Genomic DNA, 21821 nt, shown 5'->3' with positions numbered 1-21821 from the left:
ACTGAAACACACAGAAGGATTCACATATAGACACTCTAGCAAACACACAAAGAAACTCAGACACAGACACCCAAACAGACACTTAGCACTTGTTTACATTGACCTGACAAGTAATGAGGTAAACTACAGTTTTGTAAAAAAAAAAAAAAAAGGAGATTTAGAAAACAAAATATGGAGTTCTGATTATCTTTTTGTAAAGGAAGATGCCAACTAAATGATGACAACAGCATGCAGTGGCTGAAAGGAAGGGCCCTGAACTGCCTAAACAATAATTTAAAGGTCAAATGGTAGATTGGTGACTTCCGGAAAGGTCTCAGTCTCAAAATCTGTAAAAAGATGTGAATAATCAGTATTAAGGTCAAAATGTCCTAAAAAGGAACAGACAATGGACACACACACAAACTCAAACTTGCACATACACCCAAGGAAACACCAACAGAGACAGCCCCAGAAAACACACAAAGACATGCACGCACACACACACACAGAGAAACCCACAGAAAGACATACATACACACCCTCACTGAGATATCCACAGAAAACACAGACATACACACACACCCTCACAGAGACACCCATAGAAAATACACACCCTCACAGAGACATCCACAGAAAACAGACATACACACCCACCCTCACAGAGGCATCCAGAGAAAATACACAAAGACAAACACACGCCCACCCTCACAGAGACACCCAGAGAAAAAGCTCAAAGACATATGCACACACCCTCACAGACATCCACAGAAAATGCACAAAGACATACACCCACCCTCAAAGAGATACCAACAGAAAAAAAAATACATACACACTCATAGAGACACAAACCAAAGCACAAAGACATAAACACAGACACCCACAGAAACACTCACAGGAGGAAACATATATGCACCTTGCATCCCCTAAATCAACAGTGTGTGACATGCATGATAAAAAAATGCAGACATTAAGAGATCACTTTTTAAAGAATCGTATTTGTAAATGTGCAAACAAATCTGTCAGCTGTACTTGTGGATTTTGAAAATGCTGTACCCTATATGGTCTTGGTGGAACCATAAGCTGTGGTGCTCATACCATTAGATCTGGTTAAATGCAGGATTTAAGCTTGTTGGTATGCATTTCAAAATTAAGTCATCTGTAGTGTAAACTGAACAGTTTTAAGTTAACTTGTCTCATTTCCAACACTGAGCAATCTTAGTCTGAGAGTATAACATGTTATGCAGATGTAAAAATCTTAGATAAAATGCCTCCTTGTATCTGGAAAGTCTTTGCATAAAGGGGCAGTAAACTGGAATGTAATATATATAATTTGTGTATTGAGGAGAAAACATTTCTGCATGGTTTTAAATATAGAATTTCTACAGGATTGTCAAATAATCATAAATACACTACTGCTAAAAAAAAAAAATGTGTTTTTATGGACCCCTGGCCCCACCATACAACTACTGCCACACTGAAGTTACAATCTTAAATTGCACAAAGAAATAAAAACCATTTGCTAAGTAATTCCTACCTCCTCTGCAAATGAAAGTGGTCAGCCATCTGACTCAGGCACACACTCTACAAAGTGGCAAGTCTGTCTCACACTGTGCATAGTGGTTTAGTGCACACTCAGAAATCCTCTCAAATGCTAATACTTTACTCCTTGTAATAACATTTCCCATGCTCAATTAGCACTCTGCTGTAGTACCCACTGGTGGCTGCCAAAAATTTTTTTTAGTTCTTGCCTCATGGGGCCCCCCTAGCCCATTGGGCCCCTGACAGGAGTCACCCCTGTCACCCCCTGATGGCGGCCCTGGGTGTCAGCTATAGGGTACATTTTCCTAAACATAGGGGAAGGGGAAAACGGGATACCCAGTCTCTCCCATTACCTTGTAATAATTTCCGAAATTCTCTTAGGAACCGGAAACGCATCGGAATAAGAAGGGACCTCTAAGTATTTGTCCATCTTACTCAATTTCTCTGGCGGGACCACAATAAAGTCACAGTCCTCCAGAGTCACCAAAACCTCGCGTAGCAAAAGGCGGAGGTGTGTAATGCACTTCCTGAGACAGTTCCCCCTCAGACAGGGCCTCCCTACCCCCCAATTCAGAGCCCTGGGAAGGTATATCGGAGAAAGCCATTAAAGCATCAGAAGTTGCAGGGACCACATGGGCCTCTGTCCTGCTGCGTTTGCCTTGTAACACTGGCAACTTAGATAAAACTTCTGTAAGAGTGGATGACATAACTGCAGCCATATCCTGCAGAGTAAATGAAGCAGACGCCGTTGAAGAACATGGCGTCACCTGTGCGGGCGTTAAAGGCTGTGCCGCTTGGGGAGAAAGATGTGGCATACCCTGAATTTCATCAGTCTGATGACATTCATTAGATATATCTTTATTAAAGAAAATGTGTTCTTTACACTGTAAAGCCCTCTCAATACATGAGGGACAAAGTGTAACCGGGGGTTCCACAATGGCATCTAAACACATAGGACATGTAATGTGTTCAAGATCGTCCATGTTAACAGAAATGAAAAGTTAGCTTGATTGTGTCTAACAATAAAAATCTAAACTTATAGCTAAGAAAAACGTGTGCACTGTATCCTTAAAAACAAACTGTCCCAGCTTTAGCTTAGCGTTTGACTTAAACAAAAATACAATTTGAGTATAATTTTTATCCCAATTTGCTAAGAAAGGGCCACAGATACACAAATTTAAACGGTCACCTCGCTGCAGCTCTGCTGCGGCTCCTACCTGACTCCACTGACCAAAAATTCTCCTCTAAAACGGTGTGCCTAAGATCGCTTGTCTATACTATCACAAGCGGACTTAGGAGCCGTAAGGAATGCTGTCCGTCTCAGAAAACAAACTGGGCGGCTGAAGGCGCGAAAATTAGCCCTGCCCTTCGTGGGCGTACACAACATACCCCGGGGGAAAAAAACTGGGTACCACCATATACCGGAGCCAGATAGAGAGTAACTTTATCTCCCTCCGACTCCGGTACTACTCCCAGCGTCAGCCTCATATTCACAAGATCCCCCATGTAAGCCAAAACATAGGACATGTAGTGAACTCCGCACTTAACATAACAAGTGACTCACCCGTTGCGTCAGCAATTGTATCTAACGCAGCTCCCAGCGCATCTAAGTCTATTTGTTCCTGCCAGATGAGATGGGAAAAGAGTAACATGTTGGGATCCCAGTTACAATAAAAAGACAGCCCACACATGCTACCAAGGGAAGCCCTTACCCGAGCCCCTCACAGGAAAAAAAGGCAGAGTACAGTGGGTTCTGGGATATGTTGCAGAGCCCCAGAGAACAAAAGGACTGCACTTACCTCCATGCTGAGGAACAGCATGAAAATCTTACAGTGCCAAGAGGTCCACTCTTCCTCCTGAGGTCCTGTAAGGTAGAAGGGTCTTAAGTCAGTATTCTATGACCGTACACAGAGAAGCAGCACAAGTATGGGAGGCGCAGTGAAGCTAAAAATCCACTAGTTCAGATAACCTGACAGGCTATTTCCAGACGCTTCTCTGTAGAAAAATAGTACCCTCTGCGCCATTTAAAAATAAAAAAAACTCTTGATTGAAGAATCCAAACTGACACCTCACTCCTATCACTTACACAGGCAAAGAGAATGACTGGGTTGGGGGGGAAGGGAGGAGCTATTTATGCAGCTCTGCTGTGGAGCTCTTTGCCTCCTCCTGCTGACCAGGAGGCGATATCCCATAAGTAAGGATGAAATCCGTGGACTCGTCATATCTTGTAAAAGAAAACAGGCAGCGGGCAGCCGCGGCAAGAATCTCCTCGTTATCTTACGAGTGACAGACAGCATATACTCCAGCAGATAACGGGACAATGTTCACGGAATTCTATTCAAAGCTATACAACATTGCGGAACATGAGCGCCCTGAGGCAGTATTGCATCAAGACATCAAGCATTTCTTAAAAGCCTTACTTACCACAGATATAAGAGAAGTGTAGGGAGGCGTTAACAAAACTGTTTTCTGTAGAAGAGGTTGAGAGAGTCCTGAAACAAATTCAAAATAATAAAGTAATTGTATTAATTACCGTCCCATATCCCTTATTAATTTAGATACTAAGCTGTATTCAAAGCTTATAGCCAATAGGATTGTCCATTTACTACCAACGATCATACACTGATCAAGTTGGATTCATGATGGGAAGACAGGGTCCGGATAATACCAGAAGATTGATTTCAGTATTCACGGAGGCACAACGTTTGAATGTCCCTATGGTGGCCCTGTCGGATGCTGAAAAGGCCTTCGACAGGGTCCGATGGGAATATATTTTGGAGGTTCTTCCATCCTTTGGGTTTCCCAAACCCTTTATCTTAGCAATTCAAACCTTATATTCAGTTCCGCATGTGGGAGTCAAGGAAATGGGATTCTGCTCTTCAGAATTCCCAATTCGTACTGGGACTAGGCAGGGTTGCCCACTTTCACCGCTAATTTTCGCGCTGGCAATGGAACCCTTCGCCCAAAAGATTAGACAATCTGATTCATGGGGTCCCTCTTTTAAGTCCCTCGGAAAAAATAGTTCTTTTTGCAGATGTGACCTTGCTTTTGACGGAACCAGTGACCTCCATTCCAGCAGCCTTTGACGTGATTGGACAATCCACTCTAAAGCTTAAGTCCGCTTTTTCGTTTCCCTGGTCAACACACCTCAAGCACCTAGGTATTTACCTTAGTGCCAAACCGGATCAGTTAATTCGGGACAATTATGACTCATTAATTTCCGAGCTTAAGCAACTGTTAGCTAGATGGGACTTTAACCCTTTGAGTGCTAATAACAGCTCTGAGCCGTCACAGAGTTTCCCACTCTGGTGCTAATGACGGCTCAGAGCCGTCACTAGCACTCTTTTTGCAGATGTGACCTTGCTTTTGACGGAACCAGTGACCTCCATTCCAGCAGCCTTTGACGTGATTGGACAATCCACTCTAAAGCTTAAGTCCGCTTTTTCGTTTCCCTGGTCAACACACCTCAAGCACCTAGGTATTTACCTTAGTGCCAAACCGGATCAGTTAATTCGGGACAATTATGACTCATTAATTTCCGAGCTTAAGCAACTGTTAGCTAGATGGGACTTTAACCCTTTGAGTGCTAATAACAGCTCTGAGCCGTCACAGAGTTTCCCACTCTGGTGCTAATGACGGCTCAGAGCCGTCACTAGCACTCTCCCAACTTGAGGGAGATCTGGGGGCTCCTACCCCGGCGATGATGCCTGTAGAGTGACAGGCATCACCGGGGCTTCCTGTTTTGCGTGGTGACGTCACCGCGCAACTTTATTTATACTTAATGTTAAGTATAGGCGCAGGGGGCATGCTACTTAGAAGCCTGTATCTCAGGCATCTAAGCAGCTACAGACCCCCAAGACCCACCATTGGATAGGTAATCGCCTAACCTTTCCAATAGTGTAAGTCTTGGGGTTCTGAAAAAGAAAAACAGAATTTATGTTTACCTGATAAATTACTTTCTCCAACGGTGTGTCCGGTCCACGGCGTCATCCTTACTTGTGGGATATTCTCTTCCCCAACAGGAAATGGCAAAGAGCCCAGCAAAGCTGGTCACATGATCCCTCCTAGGCTCCGCCTACCCCAGTCATTCGACCGACGTTAAGGAGGAATATTTGCATAGGAGAAACCATATGATACCGTGGTGACTGTAGTTAAAGAAAATAAATTATCAGACCTGATTAAAAAACCAGGGCGGGCCGTGGACCGGACACACCGTTGGAGAAAGTAATTTATCAGGTAAACATAAATTCTGTTTTCTCCAACATAGGTGTGTCCGGTCCACGGCGTCATCCTTACTTGTGGGAACCAATACCAAAGCTTTAGGACACGGATGAAGGGAGGGAGCAAATCAGGTCACCTAAATGGAAGGCACCACGGCTTGCAAAACCTTCCTCCCAAAAACAGCCTCAGAAGAAGCAAAAGTATCAAACTTGTAAAATTTGGTAAAAGTGTGCAGTGAAGACCAAGTCGCTGCCCTACATATCTGATCAACAGAAGCCTCGTTCTTGAAGGCCCATGTGGAAGCCACAGCCCTAGTGGAATGAGCTGTGATTCTTTCAGGAGGCTGCCGTCCGGCAGTCTCGTAAGCCAATCTGATGATGCTTTTAATCCAAAAAGAGAGAGAGGTAGAAGTTGCTTTTTGACCTCTCCTTTTACCAGAATAAACAACAAACAAGGAAGATGTTTGTCTAAAATCCTTTGTAGCATCTAAATAGAATTTTAGAGCGCGAACAACATCCAAATTGTGCAACAAACGTTCCTTCTTCGAAACTGGTTTCGGACACAAAGAAGGCACGACTATCTCCTGGTTAATGTTTTTGTTAGAAACAACTTTTGGAAGAAAACCAGGTTTAGTACGTAAAACCACCTTATCTGCATGGAACACCAGATAAGGAGGAGAACACTGCAGAGCAGATAATTCTGAAACTCTTCTGGCAGAAGAAATTGCAACCAAAAACAAAACTTTCCAAGATAATAACTTAATATCAACGGAATGTAAGGGTTCAAACGGAACCCCCTGAAGAACTGAAAGAACTAAGTTGAGACTCCAAGGGGGAGTCAAAGGTTTGTAAACAGGCTTAATTCTAACCAGAGCCTGAACAAAGGCTTGAACATCTGGCACAGCTGCCAGCTTTTTGTGGAGTAACACAGACAAGGCAGAAATCTGTCCCTTCAAGGAACTTGCAGATAATCCTTTCTCCAATCCTTCTTGAAGAAAGGATAGAATCTTAGGAATCTTTACCTTGTCCCAAGGGAATCCTTTAGATTCACACCAACAGATATATTTTTTCCATATTTTGTGGTAAATTTTTCTAGTTACAGGCTTTCTGGCCTGAACAAGAGTATCAATAACAGAATCTGAGAACCCTCGTTTTGATAAGATCAAGCGTTCAATCTCCAAGCAGTCAGCTGGAGTGAGACCAGATTCGGATGTTCGAACGGACCTTGAACAAGAAGGTCTCGTCTCAAAGGTAGCTTCCATGGTGGAGCCGATGACATATTCACCAGATCTGCATACCAAGTCCTGCGTGGCCACGCAGGAGCTATCAAGATCACCGACGCCCTCTCCTGATGGATCCTGGCTACCAGCCTGGGGATGAGAGGAAACGGCGGGAATACATAAGCTAGTTTGAAGGTCCAAGGTGCTACTAGTGCATCTACTAGAATCGCCTTGGGATCCCTGGATCTGGATCCGTAGCAAGGAACCTTGAAGTTCTGACGAGAGGCCATCAGATCCATGTCTGGAATGCCCCACAGTTGAGTAATTTGGGCAAAGATTTCCGGATGGAGTTCCCACTCCCCCGGATGTAATGTCTGACGACTCAGAAAATCCGCTTCCCAATTTTCCACTCCTGGGATGTGGATTGCAGACAGGTGGCATGAGTGAGTCTCCGCCCATTGAATGATTTTGGTCACTTCTTCCATCGCCAGGGAACTCCTTGTTCCCCCCTGATGGTTGATGTACGCAACAGTCGTCATGTTGTCTGATTGAAACCGTATGAACTTGGCCTTTGCTAGCTGAGGCCAAGCCTTGAGAGCATTGAATATCGCTCTCAGTTCCAGAATATTTATCGGTAGAAGAGATTCTTCCCGAGACCAAAGACCCTGAGCTTTCAGGGATCCCCAGACCGCGCCCCAGCCCATCAGACTGGCGTCGGTCGTGACAATGACCCACTCTGGTCTGCGGAAGGTCATCCCTTGTGACAGGTTGTCCAGGGACAGCCACCAACGGAGTGAGTCTCTGGTCCTCTGATTTACTTGTATCTTCGGAGACAAGTCTGTATAGTCCCCATTCCACTGACTGAGCATGCACAGTTGTAATGGTCTTAGATGAATGCGCGCAAAAGGAACTATGTCCATTGCCGCTACCATCAAACCTATTACTTCCATGCACTGCGCTATGGAAGGAAGAGGAACGGAATGAAGTGTCCGACAAGAGTTTAGAAGTTTTGTTTTTCTGGCCTCTGTCAGAAAAATCCTCATTTCTAAGGAGTCTATTATTGTTCCCAAGAAGGGAACCCTTGTCGACGGAGATAGAGAACTCTTTTCCACGTTCACTTTCCATCCGTGAGATCTGAGAAAGGCCAGGACTATGTCCGTGTGAGCCTTTGCTTGAGGAAGGGACGACGCTTGAATCAGAATGTCGTCCAAGTAAGGTACTACTGCAATGCCCCTTGGTCTTAGCACCGCTAGGAGGGACCCTAGTACCTTTGTGAAAATCCTTGGAGCAGTGGCTAATCCGAAAGGAAGCGCCACAAACTGATAATGCTTGTCCAGGAATGCGAACCTTAGGAACCGATGATGTTCCTTGTGGATAGGAATATGTAGATACGCATCCTTTAAATCCACCGTGGTCATGAATTGACCTTCCTGGATGGAAGGAAGAATTGTTCGAATGGTTTCCATTTTGAACGATGGAACCTTGAGAAACTTGTTTAAGATCTTGAGATCTAAGATTGGTCTGAACGTTCCCTCTTTTTTGGGAACTATGAACAGATTGGAGTAGAACCCCATCCCTTGTTCTCCTAATGGAACAGGATGAATCACTCCCATTTTTAACAGGTCTTCTACACAATGTAAGAATGCCTGTCTCTTTATGTGGTCTGAAGACAATTGAGACCTGTGGAACCTCCCCCTTGGGGGAAGCCCCTTGAATTCCAGAAGATAACCTTGGGAGACTATTTCTAGTGCCCAAGGATCCAGAACATCTCTTGCCCAAGCCTGAGCGAAGAGAGAGAGTCTGCCCCCCACCAGATCCGGTCCCGGATCGGGGGCCAACATTTCATGCTGTCTTGGTAGCAGTGGCAGGTTTCTTGGCCTGCTTTCCCTTGTTCCAGCCTTGCATTGGTCTCCAGGCTGGCTTGGCTTGAGAAGTATTACCCTCTTGCTTAGAGGACGTAGCACTTGGGGCTGGTCCGTTTCTACGAAAGAGACGAAAATTAGGTTTATTTTTGGCCTTGAAAGACCTATCCTGAGGAAGGGCGTGGCCCTTACCCCCAGTGATATCAGAGATAATCTCTTTCAAGTCAGGGCCAAACAGTGTTTTCCCCTTGAAAGGAATGTTAAGGAGTTTGTTCTTGGAAGACGCATCAGCTGACCAAGATTTCAACCAAAGCGCTCTGCGCGCCACAATAGCAAACCCAGAATTCTTTGCCGCTAACCTAGCCAATTGCAAAGTGGCGTCTAGGGTGAAAGAATTAGCCAATTTGAGAGCACGGATTCTGTCCATAATCTCCTCATAAGGAGGAGAATCACTATCGATCGCCTTTACTAGCTCATCGAACCAGAAACACGCGGCTGTAGTGACAGGGACAATGCATGAAATTGGTTGTAGAAGGTAACCCTGCTGAACAAACATCTTTTTAAGCAAACCTTCTAATTTTTTATCCATAGGATCTTTGAAAGCACAACTATCTTCTATGGGTATAGTGGTGCGTTTATTTAAAGTAGAAACCGCTCCCTCGACCTTGGGGACTGTCTGCCATAAGTCCTTTCTGGGGTCGACCATAGGAAACAATTTTTTAAATATGGGGGGGAGGGACGAAAGGTATACCGGGCCTTTCCCATTCTTTATTTACAATGTCCGCCACCCGCTTGGGTATAGGAAAAGCTTCTGGGAGCCCCGGGACCTCTAGGAACTTGTCCATTTTACATAGTTTCTCTGGGATGATCAAATTCTCACAATCATCCAGAGTGGATAATACCTCCTTAAGCAGAGCGCGGAGATGTTCCAACTTAAATTTAAATGTAATCACATCGGGTTCAGCTTGTTGAGAAATTTTCCCTGAATCTGAAATTTCTCCCTCAGACAAAACCTCCCTGGCCCCCTCAGAATGGTGTAGGGGCATTTCAGACCCATTATCATCAGCGTCCTCATGCTCTTCAGTATCTAAAACAGAGCAGTCGCGCTTACGCTGATAAGTGGGCATTTTGGCTAAAATGTTTTTGATAGAATTATCCATTACAGCCGTTAATTGTTGCATAGTAAGATGTACTAGGGGCCTCCTGAGTGGGCAAGACTCGTGTAGACGAAGGAGGGAATGATGCAGTACCATGCTTACTCCCCTCACTTGAGGAATCATCTTGGGCATCATTTTCAGTGTCACATAAATCACATTTATTTAAATGAGAAGGAACCCTGGCTTCCCCACATTCAGAACACAGTCTATCTGGTAGTTCAGACATGTTAAACAGGCATAAACTTGATAACAAAGTACAAAAAACGTTTTAAAATAAAACCGTTACTGTCACTTTAAATTTTAAACTGAACACACTTTATTACTGCAATTGCGAAAAAGTATGAAGGAATTGTTCAAAATTCACCAAAATTTCACCACAGTATCTTAAAGCCTTAAAAGTATTGCACACCAAATTTGGAAGCTTTAACCCTTAAAATAACGGAACCGGAGCCGTTTTTAACTTTAACCCCTTTACAGTCCCTGGTATCTGCTTTGCTGAGACCCAACCAAGCCCAAAGGGGAATACGATACCAAATGACGCCTTCAGAAAGTCTTTTCTATGTATCAGAGCTCCTCACACATGGGAATGCATGTCATGCCTCTCAAAAACAAGTGCGCAATACCGGCGCGAAAATGAGGCTCTGCCTATGATTAGGGAAAGCCCCTAAAGAATAAGGTGTCTAAAACAGTGCCTGCCGATATTATTTTACCAAAATACCCAGATTAAATGATTCCTCAAGGCTAAATATGTGTAATATATGAATCGATTTAGCCCAGAAAATGTCTACAGTCTTAATAAGCCCTTGTGAAGCCCTTATTTACTGTCTGAATAAAAATGGCTTACCGGATCCCATAGGGAAAATGACAGCTTCCAGCATTACATCGTCTTGTTAGAATGTGTCATACCTCAAGCAGCAAAAGACTGCTCACTGTTCCCCCAACTGAAGTTAATTCCTCTCAACAGTCCTGTGTGGAACAGCCATGGATTTTAGTAACGGTTGCTAAAATCATTTTCCTCTTACAAACAGAAATCTTCATCTCTTTTCTGTTTCAGAGTAAATAGTACATACCAGCACTATTTTAAAATAACAAACTCTTGATTGAATAATAAAAACTACAGTTAAACACTAAAAAACTCTAAGCCATCTCCGTGGAGATGTTGCCTGTACAACGGCAAAGAGAATGACTGGGGTAGGCGGAGCCTAGGAGGGATCATGTGACCAGCTTTGCTGGGCTCTCTGCCATTTCCTGTTGGGGAAGAGAATATCCCACAAGTAAGGATGACGCCGTGGACCGGACACACCTATGTTGGAGAAATAAGAGTAAAAAAAAAAAAATTGTTCAAAAAATAAAAAAAACACCTTAAAAAAATCTTAGCACCCAGGTGGGAAAGTGCTTAGCACTCAAAGGGTTAAAGAACTCTCCTGGTTAGGGAGGGTTTCTTCAGTTAAAATGTCCTTAAAGGGACACTGAACTCAAATTTTTTCTTTTGTGATTCAGATAGAACATGCAATTTTAAGCACTTTTCTAATTTACTCCTATTATCAATTTTTCTTCGTTCACTTGCTATCTTTATTTGAAAAAGGCATCTAAGCTTTTTTTTTGGTTCAGGGCTCTGAACAGCACTTTATTGGTGGATGAATTTATCCACCAATCAGCAAGAATAACCCAGGTTATTCACCAAAAATGGGCCGGCATCTAAACTTACATTCTTGTATTTCAAATAAAGATACCAAGAGAATGAAGAAAATGTGATAATAGGAGTAAATTAGAAAGTTGCTTAAAATTGCATGCTCTATCTGAATCACAAAAGAAAAAATATGGGTTCAGTGTACCTTTAATCCCGAAGGAGTTATCTGTTTCGCTGTATACCGCTCAATGTTCCGCACTCTACGGTTTCATTTTCATAAATTATTCTTCGATTACATATGGCAATATAAAGCACATAGAATAGCCTACAACACGCTGCATAGGCCATTCCCTCGCAGAGGCATAGCAGCCCCCAACATCTTTACCTACTATGAAGCAGCGAGGTTATCACAGGTCACTGCATGGGGTCTAAGAGGATAAACCGGGCTGGTACCTTTTAGAGGCGTCCGGAATACCGGCGGATTTAGAACTCAGACTTAATTTGGGTCCCCACTACAAAGAAACTTAAGTCCCATCTCCATAATATTAAAGTACAACACAACCTTTTAATATGGCAATCCCCGAGAAGCAGCCTATTAATTGCCCCTCACCCTTCGCCAGTACACCACACTGCAGGTTTGTTTTGGGATCTTCAAAATATCCACTCAGAAGAATGGAGACAAAGGGTTTTTGGTCATTGCGGACTTTTTTGACCAAAATATGTCACCCACTAGATTTGAGCCAGCTCCGCCCGGCTCCCGTTTGAGTCCCTCAGAGTCCTTAGCTTTCTGAGAACTTGGGGATTTCTTGTGGATCCCCTTAGGTCTACTCCGTGGGAAATCAGATGGAGAAGTGTCTCTAAACACCCCAAACCTCTTACAATTCACTATAACCTACTCTTATCAGACCTTACCCAGGGGTGCCATGGCAGTACAAAGCGTGGAATAGGGAAATTAGATACTAATTGGGAAGGTGCTATTTCGTTGACCAAAAGAACCATACACTGCATCACTATGCTTGAAGTTTATATAAAAAAGGTAATATTGAAGTGGCACAGAACTCCTGCAAGACTAGCTAAAATGTATCCAACGACCTCACCTTTGTGCTGCCGTGGATGCGGAGCGGTAGGCTCAGACTTACACATCTGGTGGGAGTGCCCGAAAATGGCCCCAATATGGAGAGAAATTAGGAGACTTTGTAACTCGCTGAACCTTATTCCTGAGATTCTACCCGCCAACGCTTTGTTATATATAATTGGAAATGACATGCCACAATTGTCGATATACATATTTACGGCAGTTAAGTTATGCATTGCACGGGCAAGGAAGTCCCTTGAACCCCCAAGCCTTAATGAAATATATGCAGCGATTGACTACATGGCCAGATACTTTTTTAATTTGATTAATCAGATGGACACCTACTAGCTGGTTTGGGACGCCTGGTTACACAAACGCTAAGGATTCTCAAAGACACCCTAATTCTTAGAAGGATTAAAAGGAATTACCTTACCTTTTCCCTTTTTTTTTTTTATCTCCCTATCCTTACCCTATTCATCCTTTCCGTAACCTTTTCCTCTACCCATCATTCCCACAGGAGGATCTAAGAACGGACTAATTTTTAATTGGCTGTTACACAGACTAAGACTACAAACTATACCCTATGCTACTACGTACCAAAAATTATATTTTCTTTATGGACACGTTAGTGAATTATATAGATCATGTGACGTACCATAAGTGTATGGTTCATCTGTTTGACACCACTTAAAATATATATGCAAAGACTATTTAAATTTTATCCTGTATACACCTGTAACTAACAACTATTTCTACAACAGTCAACGTTCTTTATGCAATGAATGCATATGAATGATCCTATGTTAATCAGCATTTTGTACGCAATTATATTGGTTGATTCTTTGTATAATATAGCAAAACCTTTTCAATAAAACACTTTAAAAATTTTTTTTTAAAAAATAGCGAACTAAAATGTGCATTTCAATTTTAAAAAGCAGCATTTTGCTTCTAGTAAAAGTTAGTGTTTTAAGGTGACTCATAATGCTACGTGTGATCTGCAGGTTGGAATTCCAGTGCACCATTTCCATGTCTCTCATACGGTGGTAATTACATGCTTCTGCCCCTTTTCCCAAGTCTATACTAAGCAAATGCATCCTTGTGAAGAGGTCCTACTGGTCTCTAAAATCACTTAAAAAAAAAAAAAAAAAAAATTTTACAAAAAAAAAGTAATGAAATTATGTTTATTGTCATCTCTGAACAAGTATGACAGATGAAGCAAATAAACCGTTTACTGCCAGTGTTTTGGTCACAGGGTCTAAGAAATAGATATAGATCTCTTTAACACCAATAACAAATTAGAGATTTTATTATTTTTTTAAACTACAGAAAGGATTTGATGAGGTTGGGAAAAAAAAAATTTAATTGCAGTATTTATACCAAAACACAGCCAAAGTAATAAAAAATAATTTGACTTCCACAAGACCAGACCTAAAAAATAGGATACAACATTTAAAATAGGATTTACATAACAATCTTTAACCCATCAGTTATTCAGTAGTTTCAGCGACGATTATATCAGAAGTAAAATCTTCTTCTTTATCAACTTCAACTGATGGAGCTGTTTGAGCTTCTGTCTCAGAAGCTTCCACTTCTTGAGTTTCAAATGGATTCTCACCCTAAAAAGACAACAACAGTTTAATATTCTAAAAAGGATTCTTAAATACAGAATTGTGAACACTGGCAATCCAGTTAAAAGGACAGTCAACATTAATACAACATTACCCAGTTGGCACTAAAAAACAAACAAACCCACAAGCGTGATAAACATTTAACCCCCTAAACCAGACATCCTCAAACTTGGCCCACCACTGAGCATCTTGGGAAATGTAGTTCCAAAACCTGTGGAGGGCCAAATTTGAGGATGTCTGCCCTAAACTATACTTGCCTTCATCACTGACCTCTTCTGCTCCTCTCTTTTCAAAAGCACATCACAGATGCACTGTAATCACACTGTGCCCGACTACGCACTTGTACTAAATAAAGTGTGCACTCCAGTACAGGAGCGTGCTATTTTAAGTTCAATGGCGCGATCGATTACTTTAGACAGCGTGCCTGTGACGCCCTTTTAAAAAAATAAATATGAAACAAATACTAATGTTGACTGTTCATTCAATATCCAGGATGTCAGGTTTTGTTTTCTTTAAAAAAAAAAAAAAAAACATAAATATAAAAACATCCATACAAACAGTGCATGCTTGTAGTTTAGGAAAGTTTTAACTGCATAATTGCCAACATGCTATGTAACCAAGAAGCAAAAGAAATCTATCAGACAAAAAAAAAAATCTGTGCAGCCCTATCGTTTTTTAAATGCCTTCTGCAAATTAAAAAGCTTTTAAGGCTGTTTTAGCCAGAGCAGTCCCTTGTGCACATACTGACAAGCCTCATAAGGCGATTGCTCGCCCATCAGACTGGTTGGCTATGCTTGTATAAGTGTCTATAGAGGAAGGCTCTAATACTGGCACCTGGTGTATACAAGAGGGGAATGAAACATAACTAGTGCACTTTTAGAGAATTGTACTACAGGATAAGTCTCATTACCTTTAAATAGCGTTCATATCGTCCTTTTACAACTGGGTTGTTCAGGATGCTGGTTGCAGTCAAGATACTCTCTCTCTTTATTTGATCCTTGTAGGTCTGCAGAACACACAATGACATTTATACAAACAGGCAAAAAGTTACTTACGGACTACACTAAAAACAGAAACCAGTTCAGTTTATTTTTTACAGTACCAGTGATATTGCACTGCAATATAAAAATTATATTTTGCTTCAGCCTTTCAGTGTTCAGGTACCAATATGATTAAGAGTATTGTAAATCTTACACAGTTGTGGTCTTAGTTTGTATTGCTATTAAATAAGTGACTTTTGTGAGTCACTTAGATTTTTAAGTCCCCCCCCCATATACATATCAGAGGTCTATAAAAACTAACTAGTTTTACATGTCATTAAAATTTTAATTAGCACAATGTGCAGAATTTTGCAAATCAGTAATAAACTACTTGAAAACTTTGGTGAGTATGTTAGTCTAGCTTTTGGCTGTAACACTGCTGAACAACCAATGTGTGGAATGCAACTGGTTCAGGCAGTTTGCAATATACCCAAGATTTTTCTTGGACAATTAAGATAGAGGGTACAATGTTTCTATGTACTTCTATCATATTTGCTTCATTCCTATGGTGTTTGTTAAAGGAGCAGCAATGCACTACTGGGAGCCAGCTGAACATGTTGAGTGAGGGAACGCCAAGAGGCACATATGTGCATTAGCTAGCTCCCAGTAATGCATTGATGCTCCTAAGCCAACCTAGTATTTCTCAAATGAACAATACCAAGACACCAAAATCAGAGAACAGAAGTAAAAAGCAGAAACAGAGGGGCGCCTCATGTGCAGATCAACCAATGGAAACAGATCCAAATAATGTTAGTGTAGCCAAATGAGTAATCGCATTTATGGAAAGCACCCTAATGTGCTAGCAGCAGCAGACCGATGGATAACTCGGGGTGTATCAGCTCACCCTCTCCTGGTAGCAGCAACCGACCAAGGATGCAGGATACACAGGAACACAGTGGGAGCAAAAGAAGGTGCCATCACTTAGCTTAAGTTAAAAAACAATATGCAGTTTCATCAGGTATATGTATATATATATATATATATATATATATATATATATATATATATATATATATATATATATATATATATATATATATATATATATATATATATATATACACATACATACAATATATGCCTGATGAAAAGGCTACTTATTAAGCAGAGAAACGCGTTGCATATCACAAATGTCCCCTTTTCACTGAATGCTTATTATTTCTGATTTTTTTTTTTTTTTAAATAAGCTGGTTTATAACTTAAGCTAAGTGATAGCACATTCATTTGTTTGCTGTGTAGCTCCCACTGTGTTCCTGTGTATCCTGCATCCTAAAGTTGGTCGGGTGCTGCTACCAGGAGAGGGTCAGCTGATACACCGAGTTATCGGTCGCCTGCTGCTGCTAGCACATTAGGGTGCTTTCCATAAATGCGAGTACCCATTTGGCTACACTATCATTATTTGGATCTGTTTCCATTGGTTGATCTGCACATGAGGCGCCCCTCCATGTTTTCTGCGATGAGGAGAGCAGCCACCTTCAACCTTTTTCTTCTCTGAGAAAATGTACAGGACTGCATAGTTCTTGCACAACATCTTACATTGTAACATAATTTACTTATTTGTATCACTATCACAATAGGTGGGAAATAAGATGATTGAAAAAGCATACAATTAAACAACTTTCCAATTTACTTCCATTATATAATTTGCTTTGTTCTCTTGATATCTGAAAAAGCATACTTAGAAAGGCTCAGGAGCTGGGAGCTAGCTGGACATATTCTTTTGTCATTGGCCTAGCAATTTGTTCAGCTAGCTCCCAGTAATGCATTGATGCTCTCTCCAAAAGGATGAGAATGAAGCAGAAATAGAATTGGAAAGTTGATTAAAATTATCTTTTTTTTTTATTGGTTTCTTGCCCCTTTAATAATAACACCATCTGGCTGACTGTCTACAAGGCTAAATTTTTAACCAAAATATTAAAAGCCCTTTAACATCAGTAGAACTGCGTAATTAACAAGTGCATAATAGAAAGATAATGCAATAGCACTTGCTCTGAATTTTAAAATTTACTTCCAATTTCAGTAATTGAAAACACATTAAGAGGAGACCAATGTTACAGTACACTGTAATTGTAATTATGGAACCCCCCTATCTTATTTTGTAATACAATTATGTGCACTCAATTCTTTGTATATCTCTAATATGACATACAGCATTAATGCATTGCACGGCTATGAATTATTTTTGCAAAGCTCATTCCTATTACACGATCTTAGAAAAAACTAAAATCAAGAAATGTGATAAAATAACTTCAGTATTTAAAACCTGAACCATTGTTAGGATTAAGCAAAATGGTTTCCTCAAGACAAATCTGCTGTTTATATTGTGAGCAAACATGGATTTTTGTGGGATAGCAGTAGTTTTATTTTCACCTCTAATATTTTACTACACTTTTTTTAACACTATCTTAAGCAAAAAGAAAAAGCAAGATCTTACCACTTTACTCTTTATATGTTCAGGAGATTTCAGATGAATCTGCACAGAAACGTTTAGAGCAGGAATGTATGCGTTACAGGCACTGCAATGCACAGTCTCTACCTTCATCATGTGATCTTCAAGAGTAACACCTGAAAAACATCCAAAGCATCAATAAACATATATGTACTTAGTGAACACTTTAAAAGGGACATAAAGCCCAACATTTTTATTTCCCGATTCAGATAGACCATACAATCTTAAACAACTTTCCACCGCACTGTTATCACATTTTCTTTGTAAGCTCAGGAGTGTGCACGTGTCTTCAGCACTATATGGCAGCAGATTTGCAACAATGTTATACATTAGCAAGAGCACTAGATGGCAGCACTAGTTTGTCACTTGTGGCCTCAGGCATGTGCATGCTAACTTTCTAGATATCTCTTCAACAAAGAACATGAGAATAAAGCAACATTTGATAATAGGTAAAATGGAAACTTTAAAAATAACATAATTTATGTAAGAACTTACCTGATAAATTCATTTCTTTCATATTAACAAGAGTCCATGAGCTAGTGACGTATGGGATATACATTCCTACCAGGAGGGGCAAAGTTTCCCAAACCTCAAAATGCCCATAAATACACCCCTCACCACACCCACAAATCAGTTTAACGAATAGCCAAGAAGTGGGGTGATAAGAAAAAAGGTGCGAAGCATAAAAAATAAGGAATTGGAATAATTGTGCTTTATACAAAAAAATCATAACCACCACAAAAAAGGGTGGGCCTCATGGACTCTTGTTAATATGAAAGAAATGAATTTATCAGGTAAGTTCTTACATAAATTATGTTTTCTTTCATGTAATTAACAAGAGTCCATGAGCTAGTGACGTATGGGATAATGACTACCCAAGATGTGGATCTTTCCACACAAGAGTCACTAGAGAGGGAGGGATAAAATAAAGACAGCCAATTCCTGCTGAAAATAATCCACACCCAAAATAAAGTTTAACAAAAAACATAAGCAGAAGATTCAAACTGAAACCGCTGCCTGAAGAACTTTTCTACCAAAAACTGCTTCAGAAGAAGAAAATACATCAAAATGGTAGAATTTAGTAAAAGTATGCAAAGAGGACCAAGTTGCTGCTTTGCAGATCTGGTCAACCGAAGCTTCATTCCTAAACGCCCAGGAAGTAGAAACTGACCTAGTAGAATGAGCTGTAATTCTTTGAGGCGGAATTTTACCCGACTCAACATAGGCAAGATGAATTAAAGATTTCAACCAAGATGCCAAAGAAATGGCAGAAGCTTTCTGGCCTTTCCTAGAACCGGAAAAGATAACAAATAGACTAGAAGTCTTACGGAAAGATTTCGTAGCTTCAACATAATATTTCAAAGCTCTAACAACATCCAAAGAATGCAATGATTTCTCCTTAGAATTCTTAGGATTAGGACATAATGAAGGAACCAGAATTTCTCTACTAATGTTGTTGGAATTCACAACTTTAGGTAAAAATTCAAAAGAAGTTCGCAACACCGCCTTATCCTGATGAAAAATCAGAAAAGGAGACTCACACGAAAGAGCAGATAATTCAGAAACTCTTCTAGCAGAAGAGATGGCCAAAAGGAACAAAACTTTCCAAGAAAGTAATTTAATGTCCAATGAATGCATAGGTTCAAACGGAGGAGCTTGAAGAGCTCCCAAAACCAAATTCAAACTCCATGGAGGAGAAATTGACTTAATGACAGGTTTTATACGAACCAAAGCTTGTACAAAACAATGAATATCAGGAAGAATAGCAATCTTTCTGTGAAAAAGAACAGAAAGAGCGGAGATTTGTCCTTTCAAAGAACTCGCGGACAAACCCTTATCTAAACCATCCTGAAGAAACTGTAAAATTCTCGGTATTCTAAAAGAATGCCAAGAAAAATGATGAGAAAGACACCAAGAAATATAAGTCTTCCAGACTCTATAATATATCTCTCGAGATACAGATTTACGAGCCTGTAACATAGTATTAATCACGGAGTCAGAGAAACCTCTATGACCAAGAATCAAGCGTTCAATCTCCATACCTTTAAATTTAAGGATTTCAGATCCGGATGGAAAAAAGGACCTTGAGACAGAAGGTCTGGTCTTAACGGAAGAGTCCATGGTTGGCAAGATGCCATCCGGACAAGATCCGCATACCAAAACCTGTGAGGCCATGCCGGAGCTATTAGCAGAACAAACGAGCATTCCCTCAGAATCTTGGAGATTACTCTTGGAAGAAGAACTAGAGGCGGAAAGATATAGGCAGGATGATACTTCCAAGGAAGTGATAATGCATCCACTGCCTCCGCCTGAGGATCCCGGGATCTGGACAGATACCTGGGAAGTTTCTTGTTTAGATGAGAGGCCATCAGATCTATCTCTGGGAGCCCCCACATTTGAACAATCTGAAGAAATACCTCTGGGTGAAGAGACCATTCGCCCGGATGCAACGTTTGGCGACTGAGATAATCCGCTTCCCAATTGTCTACACCTGGGATATGAACCGCAGAGATTAGACAGGAGCTGGATTCCGCCCAAACCAAAATTCGAGATACTTCTTTCATAGCCAGAGGACTGTGAGTCCCTCCTTGATGATTGATGTATGCCACAGTTGTGACATTGTCTGTCTGAAAACAAATGAACGATTCTCTCTTCAGAAGAGGCCAAAACTGAAGAGCTCTGAAAACTGCACGGAGTTCCAAGATATTGATCGGTAATCTCACCTCCTGAGATTCCCAAACTCCTTGTGCCGTCAGAGATCCCCACACAGCTCCCCAACCTGTGAGACTTGCATCTGTTGAAATTACAGTCCAGGTCGGAAGAACAAAAGAAGCCCCCTGAATTAAACGATGGTGATCTGACCACCACGTTAGAGAGTGCCGAACAATCGGTTTTAAAGATATTAATTGATATATCTTCGTGTAATCCCTGCACCATTGGTTCAGCATACAGAGCTGAAGAGGTCGCATGTGAAAACGAGCAAAGGGGATCGCGTCCGATGCAGCAGTCATAAGACCTAGAATTTCCATGCATAAGGCTACCGAAGGGAATGATTGAGACTGAAGGTTTCGACAGGCTGTAATCAATTTTAGACGTCTTTTGTCTGTTAAAGACAAAGTCATGGACACTGAATCTATCTGGAAACCCAGAAAGGTTACCCTTGTTTGAGGAATCAAAGAACTTTTTGGTAAATTGATCCTCCAACCATGATCTTGAAGAAACAACACAAGTCGATTCGTATGAGACTCTGCTAAATGTAAAGACGGAGCAAGTACCAAGATATCGTCCAAATAAGGAAATACCACAATACCCTGTTCTCTGATTACAGACAGAAGGGCACCGAGAATCTTTGTGAAAATTCTTGGAGCTGTAGCAAGGCCAAACGGTAGAGCCACAAATTGGTAATGCTGGTCTAGAAAAGAGAATCTCAGGAACTGATAATGATCTGGATGAATCGGAATATGCAGATATGCATCCTGTAAATCTATTGTGGACATATAATTCCCTTGCTGAACAAAAGGCAATATAGTCCTTACAGTTACCATCTTGAACGTTGGTATCCTTACATAACGATTCAATAATTTTAGATCCAGAACTGGTCTGAAGGAATTCTCCTTCTTTGGTACAATGAAGAGATTTGAATAAAACCCCATCCCCTGTTCCGGAACTGGAACTGGCATAATTACTCCAGCCAACTCTAGATCTGAAACACAATTCAGAAATGCTTGAGCTTTCACTGGATTTACTGGGACATGGGAAAGAAAAAATCTCTTTGCAGGAGGTCTCATCTTGAAACCAATTCTGTACCCTTCTGAAACAATGTTCTGAATCCAAAGATTGTGAACAGAACTGATCCAAATTTCTTTGAAAAAACGTAACCTGCCCCCTACCAGCTGAACTGGAATGAGGGCCGTACCTTCATGTGAACTTAGAACCAGGCTTTGCCTTTCTAGCAGGCTTGGATTTATTCCAGACTGGAGATGGTTTCCAAACTGAAACTGCTCCTGAGGACGAAGGATCAG

At 41.1% G+C, this 21821-nt stretch overlaps 1 protein-coding gene across 1 annotated transcript in view; it reads right to left on the bottom strand.

The window, feature by feature from the left end:
• Positions 1–13849: 13849 nt before the first annotated feature.
• Positions 13850–21821, bottom strand: part of LOC128641409 (DBIRD complex subunit ZNF326) — a 29189-nt gene continuing 21217 nt past the window's right edge. Inside the window, exons 8-10 of the mRNA XM_053694032.1 lie at positions 17785–17915; positions 15221–15316; positions 13850–14298 (exon numbers count right to left, since the gene is read on the bottom strand). Coding sequence (XP_053550007.1) covers positions 14170–14298; positions 15221–15316; positions 17785–17915 — 356 coding nt within the window. The 3' untranslated portion in view covers positions 13850–14169. The remainder of the gene's footprint in view (positions 14299–15220; positions 15317–17784; positions 17916–21821) is intronic.

This window comes from Bombina bombina, chromosome 10, assembly GCF_027579735.1.
Source record: "Bombina bombina isolate aBomBom1 chromosome 10, aBomBom1.pri, whole genome shotgun sequence".
NCBI lineage: Eukaryota > Metazoa > Chordata > Amphibia > Anura > Bombinatoridae > Bombina > Bombina bombina.
The sequence above is the reverse complement of the archived record's forward strand: the minus strand, read 5'-3'. Positions and strand labels throughout refer to the sequence as shown.